This window comes from Budorcas taxicolor, chromosome 17, assembly GCF_023091745.1.
Source record: "Budorcas taxicolor isolate Tak-1 chromosome 17, Takin1.1, whole genome shotgun sequence".
In the NCBI taxonomy this organism is placed as follows: domain Eukaryota; kingdom Metazoa; phylum Chordata; class Mammalia; order Artiodactyla; family Bovidae; genus Budorcas; species Budorcas taxicolor.
In genome coordinates, this window is record NC_068926.1 from 68,551,882 (window position 1) to 68,564,162 (window position 12,281).

Here is a 12,281-nt window from a genome sequence, read left to right on the forward strand (position 1 = left end):
TCTCCCCCAATACATCAGTGTGTGTCTTGCAAGAGCATGGACGTTCTCCCAAAGCGCCACAGTACCACATTCACCCCTAAAAAGGCTGACATGAATTCAGCCACTTAATATACAGCTTACCTATAAAGCAAATGGCAACCCACTCCAGTACCCTTGCCTTGGAGAATCCCATCGACAGAGAAGCCTGGTAGGCTACAGTCCATGGGGTCACAAAGAGTCGGACACGACGGAGCGAATTCGCTTCACTACTATAAATTTTACCAGTCATCTCCAAAATGCATTTTGTAGCTGGTTTAGAAAAAAACTCAAACAAATCCAAAATCAAATCAAGATTCGTGTATCGCATTTGGTTGTCAGGTGGCTAGTTTCTTCTAATCCCGAACAGGCCCCCTGCCCTTCTCTTCCTTCTCTCGAGCTTGTCTTTTGGAGACTGCCCCTCCGTCTGGATTTGCCTGATAGTTCCCTCAGGGGGAGATGCGGGTGAACTGCCCTCCACCAGCTGGGGAGGTGCTGCCCTCTTCCTGCATCTCATCAGCTTCTCCACTGTCCCTGCTCCAGCGGCTTAATGTGGTTTCTGAAGGTCATCTACTTTTAGATGGATGTAATACTTGAAGAGGGGTCACTTCAGGGTGACCCCCTGGCTCCATGGCCAGGCAGTGGCCTGAGAGTAGTCCCATCCATGTGATGTGGACAGGACAGCCAGATCATAAGGGGCAGTCCTAGCATGGCCAGGGGCTCATTCAGAACAGCCACATCGCGAGGACTCTGGTTAGATGTTTTTTGTGGGAAGAGCTACCTTGAAGGTAGCAATTGTACCAAGATGCGTATTATACCTCATCCCTTCATTTAATCCGCACTAAGTAAAGGACTTGAGAGAGGCTCCCAGACGTGTCAGGGCTGGAATAGTTCGCGCCGTTCTGGCGCTCGGTCAGAATTAAGATCTCTACATCTCGGAAGTGTCTTTAGTCTGGACTAGGAAAGAGGAAGGAAGGAGTGAGGGAGTGTGGAGTTCTCACAAGACCCTGGGCCTTATCTAGGGGGAGGAAAGGACAGACAGACAGACACTGGGAAGAAGTGAAGGTGAGGGCTAGCTGGCGGTCCCTGACCAGAGCCTTGGGCAGCGTCAGCACTACTTGAGACAGGAGACCCCGGAGCAGGGAGGTCCAGGGGAGGGGTTTGAGGGGTGCTGGAGACTTAGCTGAGACGAAAGGGCGGGGCCGAGGGCTTGCCTCCCACGTGTGCAGCATATGGACCTGGAGCCGTCAGAGCCCTTGTGAGGAAGGGGCCCAAAAGGACTAGGGAAGCGGGCACCTGGGCCTGGACTTCAGCCTTGCCAGCATTTTAAGCCTAGCTTCCCAACAGTGATGCCACTCAGACATCTTCTGATTTTACTCTGATATGTTCATTTGGACATGAGTGGGAAGACGATTGGAAAGTAGCCTGATCCCACTGGTGGAGTTAATTAGCTGAGACAAACAGTATTGAAGGCAAAACTGAGTCAGTTCAAAGACTGCTAAGTAAACAAGAGTGCAAGTGGCCCAGGGATGTGGCAGGAATCCTGCGGATGTGATAGCAGCTGGTTTCAGGCAGCAGAGATGGAAGAGCGGCTGGGGCTCTGGGGCAGCCTCAGGGCAGGCCCTGGGACAGCAGGGCTGCCCCTGCAGACTGGCCTCCCCCTGCCCCCAGTGCAGCAAAGATGTGCAAGGCTGTGGGCAGAGAGCAGACAGCTGGGTGGGATCCTTCCAAGGGGGTTGCTTCTGCCTGCCTTGACCCCCTCCTGCCTTCTCCGAGTCTTGTTCCGGCTGTCCGTGGGCCCTGGGCTGTGGCAGGTGGTGAGGGGCTGCGGGTGCATGTCCAGGGTGGGGCATGGGCCTCCAACAAGCTTTGCAGGGCCCCCCTCCCCTGCCCCCTTCGCGGCTGCATCTGTCTCTTTCCTCCACAGGGGGAGGGGTTGCACCAACTGCGCGAGGCTTTGAAGATTTTAGCTGAGAGGGTTTTAATCTTGGAAACAATGATTGGGCTCTATGGTGAGTAGAGACAGACGGACAGACAGCCCAGCCCCCGCCCGCCAGCCTTCCCCAGGCCCTCCAGGGTGGAGCTGCCTGGGCTCAGTCAAGAGGCCGGAGAAGGTACCTGACCTTCTCCAGGTGGGGACGTGAAAGGTCAAGACCACCCATCCCTCGATGACTGGTCCCATGAGTCCACAGGGGAAGAGAGGAGCCCCAGAAACCCGGGCCCCCACCCCTGTGGTCAGACCTGGGGCTCCGGAAACTGTGGGTAATGTGGCTTCCAGGCCTGCAGGGATGCCACGGCTGACAGATTTTGAGTCTGAAGGGAATGATGGGCAACAGAGCCAAGCTCCAGGGCAGCAGAGGATTGTGGGTAACAGAGCCAGACTGCAACAGTACAGGGGATTGTGGGTAATAACATCAGAACCCAGGCCACCAGGAGGATTATGGGCAGCGGATCCAGACTCTAGGCAGAGCCAGTGTGCAAGTCCATGGGCCAGCAGGTCACAGGGCCAGACTCCAGCACGGCAGGGGACTGTGGGTGACGCAGCCAGGCTCGAGTCCCAGGGGATTCTGGGCTATGTACCACCCTCCAGCGCTGACCCCAGAGGCGCTCACTAAGCAGGCCCTCCTGGCCCCAGGGTGCCCCATGAGTGGGCTGAGAGACCCTCCCCCAGGCAGTCAGCCACCAGTTCTCCACCCATCTGGTCACTGGAGGAGCCAGGTGAGCCCCGTCCCCTGAGGAGAGACCTAGATCCTGACAGAGGTTCCTGCCCCTCCCCTCAACTCCCCGGCCCAGCCTGCCCCCGGAGGTCAGACTCGCACCGTCTGCTCTTCTCAATCTCCCATCAGGCTCCTAGCTTACAGAGCTTCCTGCAGCAGCAGGCTCAGCTGGAGCTCCTGGCCAGACGGGTCACCCTGCTGGAAGCCATCATCTGGCCAGGTAATGGCAGGGCGGGCAGGCAGGGGCAGCCCCTGCCAGGAAGGGCCTGGGAAGGGCCTGGGGACACAGACGGCACCTCCCAGCACTGGATCCAGACTAGCAGCCACCACCCCCTCTTCAGCCCTTCCATCCGGCCAGCAGACGGTGTCTGGCACAGAGAAGGTTCTGGTTACTAGTTCCTGAGTGATCGAGCACCTGCTCTGTGCCAGGTACCTCGCCGGACAGGTTCCAACAGATAAGACAGACACAGTCCTGCTCTCGTGGAGCTTAGGGAGCTGCTGCCGGCGGGTGGGGAGGGGAGCCCTGGACCTGGGTGTTAAACCCAGGATGAGGAATACCACAGTGGGGTGAGTACTGGCAACCAGGAAAGCACGGAAGTGCTCCTGATGCAGGCTGGGGCATGGCAGAGGGCATCTCGGGAGGGCTTCCTGGAGGAGGCATCTAGGTGGAGCCTTGAAAGGCAAGGATAGGGGGCAAGTGAACAGGCAAAAGGAATAGCATGGCTAAAAGCCAAGAGACCGGAGAACCCAGAAGGATCGTTCCGTGAGCTTGCTGAGGGGTGAGAGCCGAGGGTAGACGATCTGGCAGGGCCCCGTTGGAGAAGGTCCTTGAATGCAGGCATGAAAAGAGGTTAGCCCCACCTGGCTGACACAGTGGGGCTAAGGAGGTCTCCCCGAGTTAAACTGGAGTCTGTGGCGGCCCTGGAGAGAGGCAGGGATTGACTGCCCTTGGGGCTAACCCTCTCCTACCTGCAAAGAGGCCCCAACAGCCACTCTCCTCCCAGACGCCCCATCTCTCAACGCTTCAGTGCACATGGCCTAAGACATCACACGTAACCTCATATCTGTTCTACAGATGGGGAAACTGAGGCCCCCAGCAGGAAGGAGAGCTGAGGTCAGAGCCGTCTCCTTCATTTGGCAAAAGTGTAGGGCACACCAGCTGCGTGCTGGGTCTGGGCAGGTGCAGAGGCCAATCTCAGGGTACCTGCCTTGGTGGCAGGGGGTCTTCAGCATCTGTAGAGATGAGGGGCGCGGGGAACAGGTGCGCCAAAGGATGTGTGTGAGGGGAAGCCTTCCTGCGAGATGGGACTCTCGCATTAGTCATGGAAGGCTCCGAGTGCCAGGAGGAGGGGAGAGGGCAGCCCCCACAGAGCCCCGCCCTCCGGGGGTGGGAAGGTGTGCGGGGTCTGCTTCCAGAGCTGCTGAGCCACATGGCTTCCCCAACTTCTAGAAACTTATCCAACCATCTCCCAGACCTTCTCTTCTCCCAGAGGAAGGACCAAGGACCAAATCCCAGGCTCTCAGCTCTCTGTCAGGTGCCCCCACACCCCCTCTCAGGAGGAGGACTGGGACAGGAGCCAGAAGGGACACACTGTGGCCTTGACTCTGTGCCCTGGCCCTCCTTCAGCAGCCCACAGAGGAAGTGCCAGGCACCTGGCAGGGCCCTTGTCCACTCAGTGTGGCCGGGAAGGGGGCTGGGGGAGCAGGGGAGCAGAGGGGATGGAGCCGTCCCCACTGATCCATCATGCACAGATGGGCTCGCGCTTAGACTGTGATCGAGAACGGTAATAGTAACAGCTGTCACACACCTGGGCCACCTGGGCCGGGGAACTTCTATTCCGCATCCCCAGTCCTTGTAACATGCGTTCTAGGTGGGCAGTACCATGCCCACCTCACAGAGGAAGAAACACAGGCTCAGAGGGCTCGTGTGACTCCCACAATGACACGGAGAGTTGTGAGCCCCCGGCGTCCCCTAGGTCTAGCCAAAAGCTCCAGCTCTTCGGGCTCCATCAGCAGAGGTTCCCCGATCCCTCTGCTCTGCTAGGCACTGAGGGGGGCCCAGGGAAAACCAAGGCCCTGAATTTGGTCATATCAGCACAGCATCTCAGGACTGACTCACAGTGACCAGACCTGCAGGAGTTGAAAACACCCCAGCCTTGTGACTCTCAAGACCCAGTATTTACTGTGAAATCACTTTCCACTCCTGGTCACCTTAAATACTTCACAGGAGTGTGACTCCAGCAGTGTCAGCCCCACGTTCCTCTGGGACTTGCTCAAGGCCGCATGACTGGAATACGGTGGGGCCAGGACTTGGCCTGAGCTGATGCTGGGACCTGAGCTCTGGGCTTCCCTCCCCCCGTGCTCCCTGGTTTGGGGCATGAACTGTCCCTTGACTGTGACTGCAGATACCTGTCTGCCCCAAATCTCAGTCCAGAGGTTCACGGGACACAGGGCCAGGACACTGGACAGTTATGACTATGAGGGTACAGCCGCTTGGCCTTCAGTGCACAGCTGATGCACAACCAGAGTCCAAGTGTTGGTTCTGTGAACAGGGTTTTAGAGGCTCAGCCAAGTCCTCCATCCTGGGACTCTCCCTCTGGAAAAACAGTCCATCCTTCCAACTTGCCTATCCCCTCATTTGAGAAGGACTGAGGTGATAGTGACAGAAGGCTTCCTGGAGGAGGTAGGTACTGATCTGGGTTCTGAAGGATGAGTAGGAGTTTTCCAGGTGGGAAAAACACCAATTATTCAGTTTTACTTTTGGAGGCCAGCTAATTCACCATAGCCAAATCAGAACTGACTTCAACAATTACTGGAGTTGCCCAGGGCCTCTGTATCTGGACTATCCCCCAGGTTTTAGCAATCAGACAACTGAGACCCTGACAGAGGTCCGAAGCTACACAGTAGGTCAGTGGCAAGAGCCTAGCCTTCCTAAACCCTTCCCCACTTGGGTTGTATAACCCAACGAGAGAGAAAGACTGATGCCTGGCCATAGTTTACCCAGCTATGAAATGGGAATGACTCAGGGCACACCTCCACATCCAAAATATGTTAATGAAAAAGTACTTTTTCATGGCGCATCCGCTACATACAAAGCATTTCAGAAACATGGTGGGTTTATCCCCACCTGTCACAGAAAATCAAGCAGAGGCCCTGAGTGCTCTAGTTGGGTTAGGGGCTAGTAAATCCCAGGGGGACGGGCACTAAGCAGCTTTGCAGACCCCCTTCTTTCCCACAGCTCTGCTTCCAGATGACAGAGCCCCACCCCTGGAAGGCCAAGGGCAGGTGGGTGCCTCACACAGACCTCACTAACCTGGCCTCTCTCCGTCCCTCCCTCTCCTCTTCCCTCCGGCAGAACCAGAGGGGTCGGGGGCAAGCCTCGCCGGCACGGGCACCCCCAGCCTCCTGCGGGGCAAGAGAGGACATGCGGCCAGCTACCGGATCGTGGCCCCCAGGAGCCGAGACGAGAGAGACTGAGGGCTGTGGTGGCCCCTGGGGGAGGGCCAGCCAGGCTTCCCTTGCCAGCCTCGCCTGGGCCAGCTGCCTCTGGGGTCTGCCTGCCTGTATTTATTAATATCCTCAGGGTCCCTTCCACCACCGAGGCCTTTGGGTGGGGGTCTTGGTCCTGGCACCCCGCGCACGTCTGCTTCCTATGAGGCTCAGCAGGGACTGGGGCCTGAGAGGGAGGCGCGGCCCAGGTGAGAGGTGAGGCCTTGCTCAGGGCCCTGGGCCTCAGTTTCCCTCTGTGAAATGGGGTGATGCAGGTCTGCAGGAGGCAGCAGGTTTGGAGCTTGTCTCATCAACTGCCCAGCCCTCCACACGCATGACGAGGGCAGGCAGTCTCGCCTCCCGGCTCCCCAGCTAAACCTGGGGGGCCCACCTGTACCCCTCCTCGTTTTCTGGTGCTGGCTTCCTGACCCTGAGGTCGAGCTACCTGATCTGACTGGATGTTCGGGGCTCTTTGTGTCAGTTCTGACCCTCAGTACCCTCAGCCCCTTCCATGGTCCGGGGGAGGGGGGCTGCCTGCTTCCACAGCCGCTTGTGACAGCCCCAGCAGGTAGATGCGTATCAGCCAATAAAGGCCCCGCCTGACTGCCCGCTGGCCTGGTCTGTGTGCACTTAGATGGAGCGGCCGGCAGGCCAGCAGCTCTCCTCAGTGGCCTTCACTGTCCCCGAGGGCCGTGGAGCCGGGGCTCCCTGGCCATCACCTGGGTAGCTGGGGGACGGGGTAGGGGGCAGAGCAGAGGCTCAGGCTATCCCCACCCCCAGCCAGGCGTCCAGCAAGAGCACTGCCCTCCTGCAGCCGGCCATTTGTTCACTGCTCGTTCATTCATTCAACCCCCTGATGCCAACGTAAGAGTCAGACAAGCACTGCCCCACGAGATCCAGGCTGAAAAGTAAACTGGGTTTTATTCTCAACAGTACTGGGGCAGGGTGCTGGGGGGCCACCCTGGACCCCCTCCTGACTCTAGCAGACAGGGCTGGGGCTCCAACGTCCCCCTCACAGGCCGGGCTTCTTCTCACCTGAGGGCCTGTCTATGCTATGGGGGCCCAGGACCCTCAGGGTGGGTGGGCCCTTCTCTCCCCTGAGTCACCAGCGCTTCGGTGCCCACCTCCCCACCGACCAGCAGTGCAACGGCCCCCTCCACTCGGCCCGTGGCTGCCAGAGCCACCACTGCCTGCTCCGTGGGGAAGCCCATGCGCTCCAGCTGCTGCAGCCTGCGGCGGGGGAGGGGGTGGGGAGGGAGGGTCAGGGCTGCCTCCAGCCCCCACAACAGGGCACTCCCCCCCCCACCCACCCCACCTTACCGCAGAGAGGAGACGGAGGACTTAGGCAACCAGAGTGGGCTCTCGGGGCCCTGGGCTGGGCCTTCAAGCAGCGAGGCCTCGATCCCCTCTTGCAGCATCTGCTGGTCCAGGGCTGCCCACAGCGGGGTCCCCGGGGGGAAGCCAGGCCCAGACCAGGCCAGTCCAGCCTCTGAGGAGCCCTCCCAGAGAGGCTGCACGGGCTTCAGGCCTGGTGGGATAGAGGCTGAGCCTTCACTGAGGGGCCAGAGGCTAGGGGAGGCCATGCGGGGAGGTCCAGGGGTGGGGGACCTGGAGGGGCAGAAGCAGAAGAAGGCTGACTGCCAGCCACCGGCACGGCTGTCGCCACCGGGGCCGGTGTCCTCGGCATCACCCTCACCTCGCTCCGGGAGGATGGGCGACGGGCAGCTCAGCTGGGCCACCTGGGGCGGGGAGGAGCCGGAGCGGCCAGCACCCCGCCAGGGCCCGGCACAGGACACCCTCCTGCAGCGCCTGCAGCCGCCGCTCTGAGAGCTCCAGCCACCGGAAGGCCCCGGCAGCGTCTGTCTGCCCGGGGCAGGGCGGCTGGTCAAGGAAAACCACATGCAGCCGGGGGAGCCCAGGCCACATGCCAGGCCCCGTGCCCGCTGTGTGACAGGCATTCCCTCCTGTCTCCTCACCATGGCCCTGCCAGAGCGGTGTTATCACCCTCATCAGGGCGGAGGCTCAGAGAGGAAAAGGGACCCGCCTGCAGCTACCCAGCCAGCAAGAGGTAGTGGTGTGCCTCATCCCTAAACCCATCTCACCCCAATTCGGCTGCCCCCCACTTGCCATCCCCCGAGCCCTGTGGGCCCGCTCAGGTCTGTGACACCAGGCCCACCCCTGGGCACTGTCACAGCGAGGGCAACACGCTCCTCTCCAGGATCCGGCCGGGCATCCTCAGTCCTAAGCAACCCCCGGGGCCAGCCTGTGCCCACCGTTCCCTCTGACTGCAGTGTCGCCCTGAAAGGCATTAAGCCTGTGTTTAACACACCCGCACCAGGCCCCCTTCTGGGGCCAGGAGAGCCCCAGGCTCACTTTCACCCTGGCCCTTCGTCCTCTACGCTGACTGCAGGCCCGTGCTCTCCTCTTCCACCATCTCATCCTGCACGGCCCCGGTGTAGCTGCCATCTCCACTGGGATGTCCAGGCTAGGCGCCTCCCAGGGCCCCTCAGCTCCCAGGCTCTCCTTTAAACTGTAATTGGCACCTCTGTGTGGCCATGAGCCCCCAGTCCCCAGCCCAGAGCCGGAGAGAGAACACTCAGAGATGCCCCGTGGGATGCGTGTGAATGAGGGGGGCCTGACTCCTCGTGCCAGTTCCTTCCCTGGCACCCAGGGGGGCCCAGCCACGGAGCCCACACATCCACAGCAGCCCTGGGCCCCGGCAAAGGATACAGGCCAGGCCAGCGAGGAGGCCGCAGAAGAGCTGCAGGAAGGGTGGCTCGGAGCTGAGCAGTGGTGTCAGGGCGAGCAGCAGCCACGGCAGGAGCCAGGGTGGCAGGGCCCCCCGGGGCCGTCGAGGGCGAGAACCCTGCCCCGCCAGCATGGCCAGGTGGACGGGCATGTACCCGCAGCCCCCGGCTGCACCGGACACCCCGAGGCCAGCCAGCAGCACGGCCAGCAGCCCGGAGGCCAGCGCGAGCAGGCTGGAGGCATGCAGGAACCGCAGCGTGCCCAGGTGGCGCTCCTGCTGCCAGCCCGATGTGGGCAGCAGCAGCAGGCTGAGCAGCAGGCTGGGGAGGGCCGTGTGGCCCAGAGCATGTGTGAGCAGCCGGTGTGCTGGGGGAGAGAAGGGGCTTATGTGCCAGGTTAGGGGCTGTGTCCCCCGAGTCTGGCCCAGGTGTGCTGGGGCCGTCCACCAAGCCAGTCTCCCCTCCCGGGGAGCCAGAGCCTGCCCACGGCCAGCACTTTCACCCCTGGTCGAGGGGATCAAGGGCTTCCAAACACTATGGCTACCCTCCCCGCTGCTACTTTAAGTAGAACAAGCCAGACCCAACCATCAGTCTTCTTAGAGCACCCAGCCATAGGAAACTCACTTCATTTCTGTGAACATCATTTGAGCTCCTCCAATTCTTGGGAAACAGGTGCCCAGCTCCCGCCAGTCCTCAAACCCCTAGCTCCTCCTCCCTATTTTTGGGCTTAGCTAAAAGCCTTAGTTTAAGGGAAAGCCACCAGACAGGGGAGCCATCCGAAAAGAACTCCTCCTCACAGGCTCCCACCCCTGTGCTGGCCCCTCTGCCTTCCCTCCTCGGCTGTGGTTGAGCTGGGCACGCTCCTGGCCAAGGCAGACCTTCCCCGGGGCGCTGGGTCCGACGCCTGCCTGACCGCTGCAGGACGCACGTGCTCCTGCCAACTGGTCTCAGGCCCTACAGCAAATCTCCTGCCTCCAAGGCTCATGCGGCCGGCCCTCACCCTGCCTAGGGTCCAGCAGCAGCTCTGGGGCCAGGACGAGGCTGGGGCCGGCCCCCAGCAGCCACAGGGTGCTCATTAGCAGCATCAGGACAGAGGAAGCGAGAGGCAGTGCCGGGGTCGGTAGGCCAGGGGGGCCTCTGGCATGCATAACTTGGCTGAAGGTGGCCGTGGGACTGTGTGCTAGGGGTAAAGGAAAACAGTGACAACAGTTACTATTGCAGCTTTTATCTGACCTCCTTTCAGCTACCATAGCAACAGCACCATTTTTCAGAAGTAGAAACCGAGGCTGGAGAGGTCGATGCAGCAACTTGGCCACATTAGAGCTCAGAGCCTGGCCCTGTGCTCAGCCACCGCTGTCCCGTCTATGTGTCAGAGCGAAGAGGCCAGGCCCCGATGGGCCCTGAAAAGGTGCCCAGACTGCGGAGCACGGGGAGCAGGAAGTTGAACGGGGACGCCAGGCTCCCCAGTTTGGGGGGGATTTGTGCAGCCCCACCAGGGCAAATTGAAGGCCATCTTCTGCCTCCCTATTCCCTCTGGCTACAGACCAGCCACCTTCCTCCCGCTCCCCTCCACTGACTTAAGAGCTCCAGGTGGCCTCAGCTGCCCTTGACCGAGGGGGCGAGGCCAGCCAAAGGGCAGGCAGATTAGGGAGCAGGTGGAGCTGGAGGGCTGGAGGAGGTGCAGCTGGAGTCCACACCGTGACACCGGACAGAGACATCCCCCTCCTCGAGCCCTGATCGCAGCCCCTCTGGCCCTACCCTCACTTCCACAGGAAGATTCCAGGATCCACTCCGCTTCTTCCTGTTGTCTCCTCCTCTCTGAGCAAGTTTAGAGCCTCTCCTTCCTCATCTGTAAATTGGGGATTAAGCAAATTTACTCCTTGTAGGATAAGAAAAAGGAATAGACTAGGCAGGCCCACAGTTCCTGCTGGATAAATGGCAGCCACCCTGGCCGTCCCCACCAAGGGAGAGGCCTCAACACGGAACCAGTCGCTCCAGCCCAGCTGCCCTCAATCGTGCCAATCCCCTGCCCACGAAGCAAGGCTTTCCCTCCCATGTTCTCCCTCCTCACATCCAGCGTGTCTTCTAAGCCCTGCTGGAATCCCCACTCTGGTACCCTAGCATGTCTCAGGACTCCAACTGAGCCGATGTCACAGGAGAGGAAGGGAAATCCCAGAGATAAGAGGGCTGCCTCATCTGCTCCCTTGTCAGGGGCATCCTTGGCATCAAAACCCACCTGCCACTCTCTTGCAGAAAAAATATAGAAAACTGCTCTGCCTGCAATGTCTTTCGCTCCATCTCTCCAACAGCAAACTCCTACTCATCCTTTGAAGCCCAGCTCAAAGCGCCCCTCGCCCCCATCATTATGGAGCCTACCCTATCTAATGAGTAGCGCTTGGCCAGTTTTCTAGGCAGGTGGTCTGAACTGGGGGAGGAGGGATGCTCCTCTCACTCACGGCCGTTTCTCAGGGTGCTCCTAGCACACAGCTCGTGCTTTCTATGTGTTCGTTGAAAAGAAAGACACTAGCTTTGTTCCAGGTCCCGCTCAAGGATTTGAATGAGTCCTGCCCTTTGCTGGACCTGGGCATCCGGCTGGGGAGATCGGGTGGAGTCCAAGAAGTCAGGCTGGTGTCAGCCTTGCGGCACTGCTATCCTCCTGCACCCTCACCATCACCCCCCTCCCCCCGGGGTACTTTAACAAGAGTAAGAGGCTTGCCCTTGGACAAACTGAACTGGGATCTGAATGCTGCAGAGCTCAATCTCTTTCTATAAAATGGAGCTGGGCACCCTCAGACCCCGCCTACCTCTCCGGGAAACCGGAAGGACAGAATGGAAAGATAGGGACGGGAATGATTCTTCCGGGTCATGGACAGTTGGGTGGGGGTCCCGGGTGAGGGTGAGACTCAGCTTTGTGACTTTAGGAGATGTACCCAAATTCCTTGGGCCTCAGTTTCCCCTTCTGTAAAAACAAAGAGTGTTGGATGAGGGCTGATTAAAAGAGTCTTCGCAACCTCGACCGTTACTCGGGGGTGGGGCGGGGGCGGGGGCGGGCCTGTCGGGCTGGGCGCTAGGTTCAGGGCCTCCCATCCAGCCCACCGGTCTCGGCTCCCTCCCCCGCGGGCCGGGCCACGTGTCCGGGGTACTCACTGCGGAGCGCGCCCCCCGCCCCCCGAAGGCCGAGTGGGGCCCTCGGCTGGCAGTCGGTACCCTAGCTTCCCGCCGAGGCCCGAGCGCCCCGAGCTCATTCTGCTCGCCCTCCGGCGCGTGACCGCGGGCGACCGGTCGGCACGCCACCCCCTCCTCCGCCGCCCGC

The 12,281-nt window shown here is 60.4% G+C and overlaps 2 protein-coding genes across 6 annotated transcripts in view; one reads left to right on the plus strand and one right to left on the minus strand.

Moving 5' to 3' along the window:
* Positions 1 to 6,209, plus strand: part of EMID1 (EMI domain containing 1) — a 40,092-nt gene extending 33,883 nt beyond the window's left edge. Inside the window, exons 16-17 of the mRNA XM_052654890.1 lie at positions 1,943 to 2,027; positions 6,088 to 6,209. Coding sequence (XP_052510850.1) covers positions 1,943 to 2,027; positions 6,088 to 6,209 — 207 coding nt within the window. The remainder of the gene's footprint in view (positions 1 to 1,942; positions 2,028 to 6,087) is intronic.
* A 915-nt stretch (positions 6,210 to 7,124) lies between these two features.
* Positions 7,125 to 12,272, minus strand: RHBDD3 (rhomboid domain containing 3). 5 transcript variants are annotated; one of them, XM_052654706.1, is made up of 8 exons: positions 12,176 to 12,272; positions 11,773 to 11,927; positions 10,727 to 10,817; positions 9,969 to 10,148; positions 8,952 to 9,335; positions 7,918 to 8,080; positions 7,542 to 7,829; positions 7,125 to 7,451 (listed from the first exon to the last, which is right to left on the minus strand). In XM_052654706.1, exons 4-8 carry the CDS (start codon positions 10,114 to 10,116, stop codon positions 7,274 to 7,276), a joined length of 1,161 nt encoding a protein of 386 aa, XP_052510666.1. In that variant the 5' UTR covers positions 10,117 to 10,148; positions 10,727 to 10,817; positions 11,773 to 11,927; positions 12,176 to 12,272; the 3' UTR covers positions 7,125 to 7,273. The 5 variants fall into 5 exon arrangements, with proteins under 5 accessions (XP_052510666.1, XP_052510667.1, XP_052510665.1 ...); XM_052654707.1 differs by having other exon boundaries at positions 10,733 to 10,817; positions 12,116 to 12,266; XM_052654705.1 differs by having other exon boundaries at positions 12,116 to 12,266.
* Positions 12,273 to 12,281: the final 9 nt, after the last annotated feature.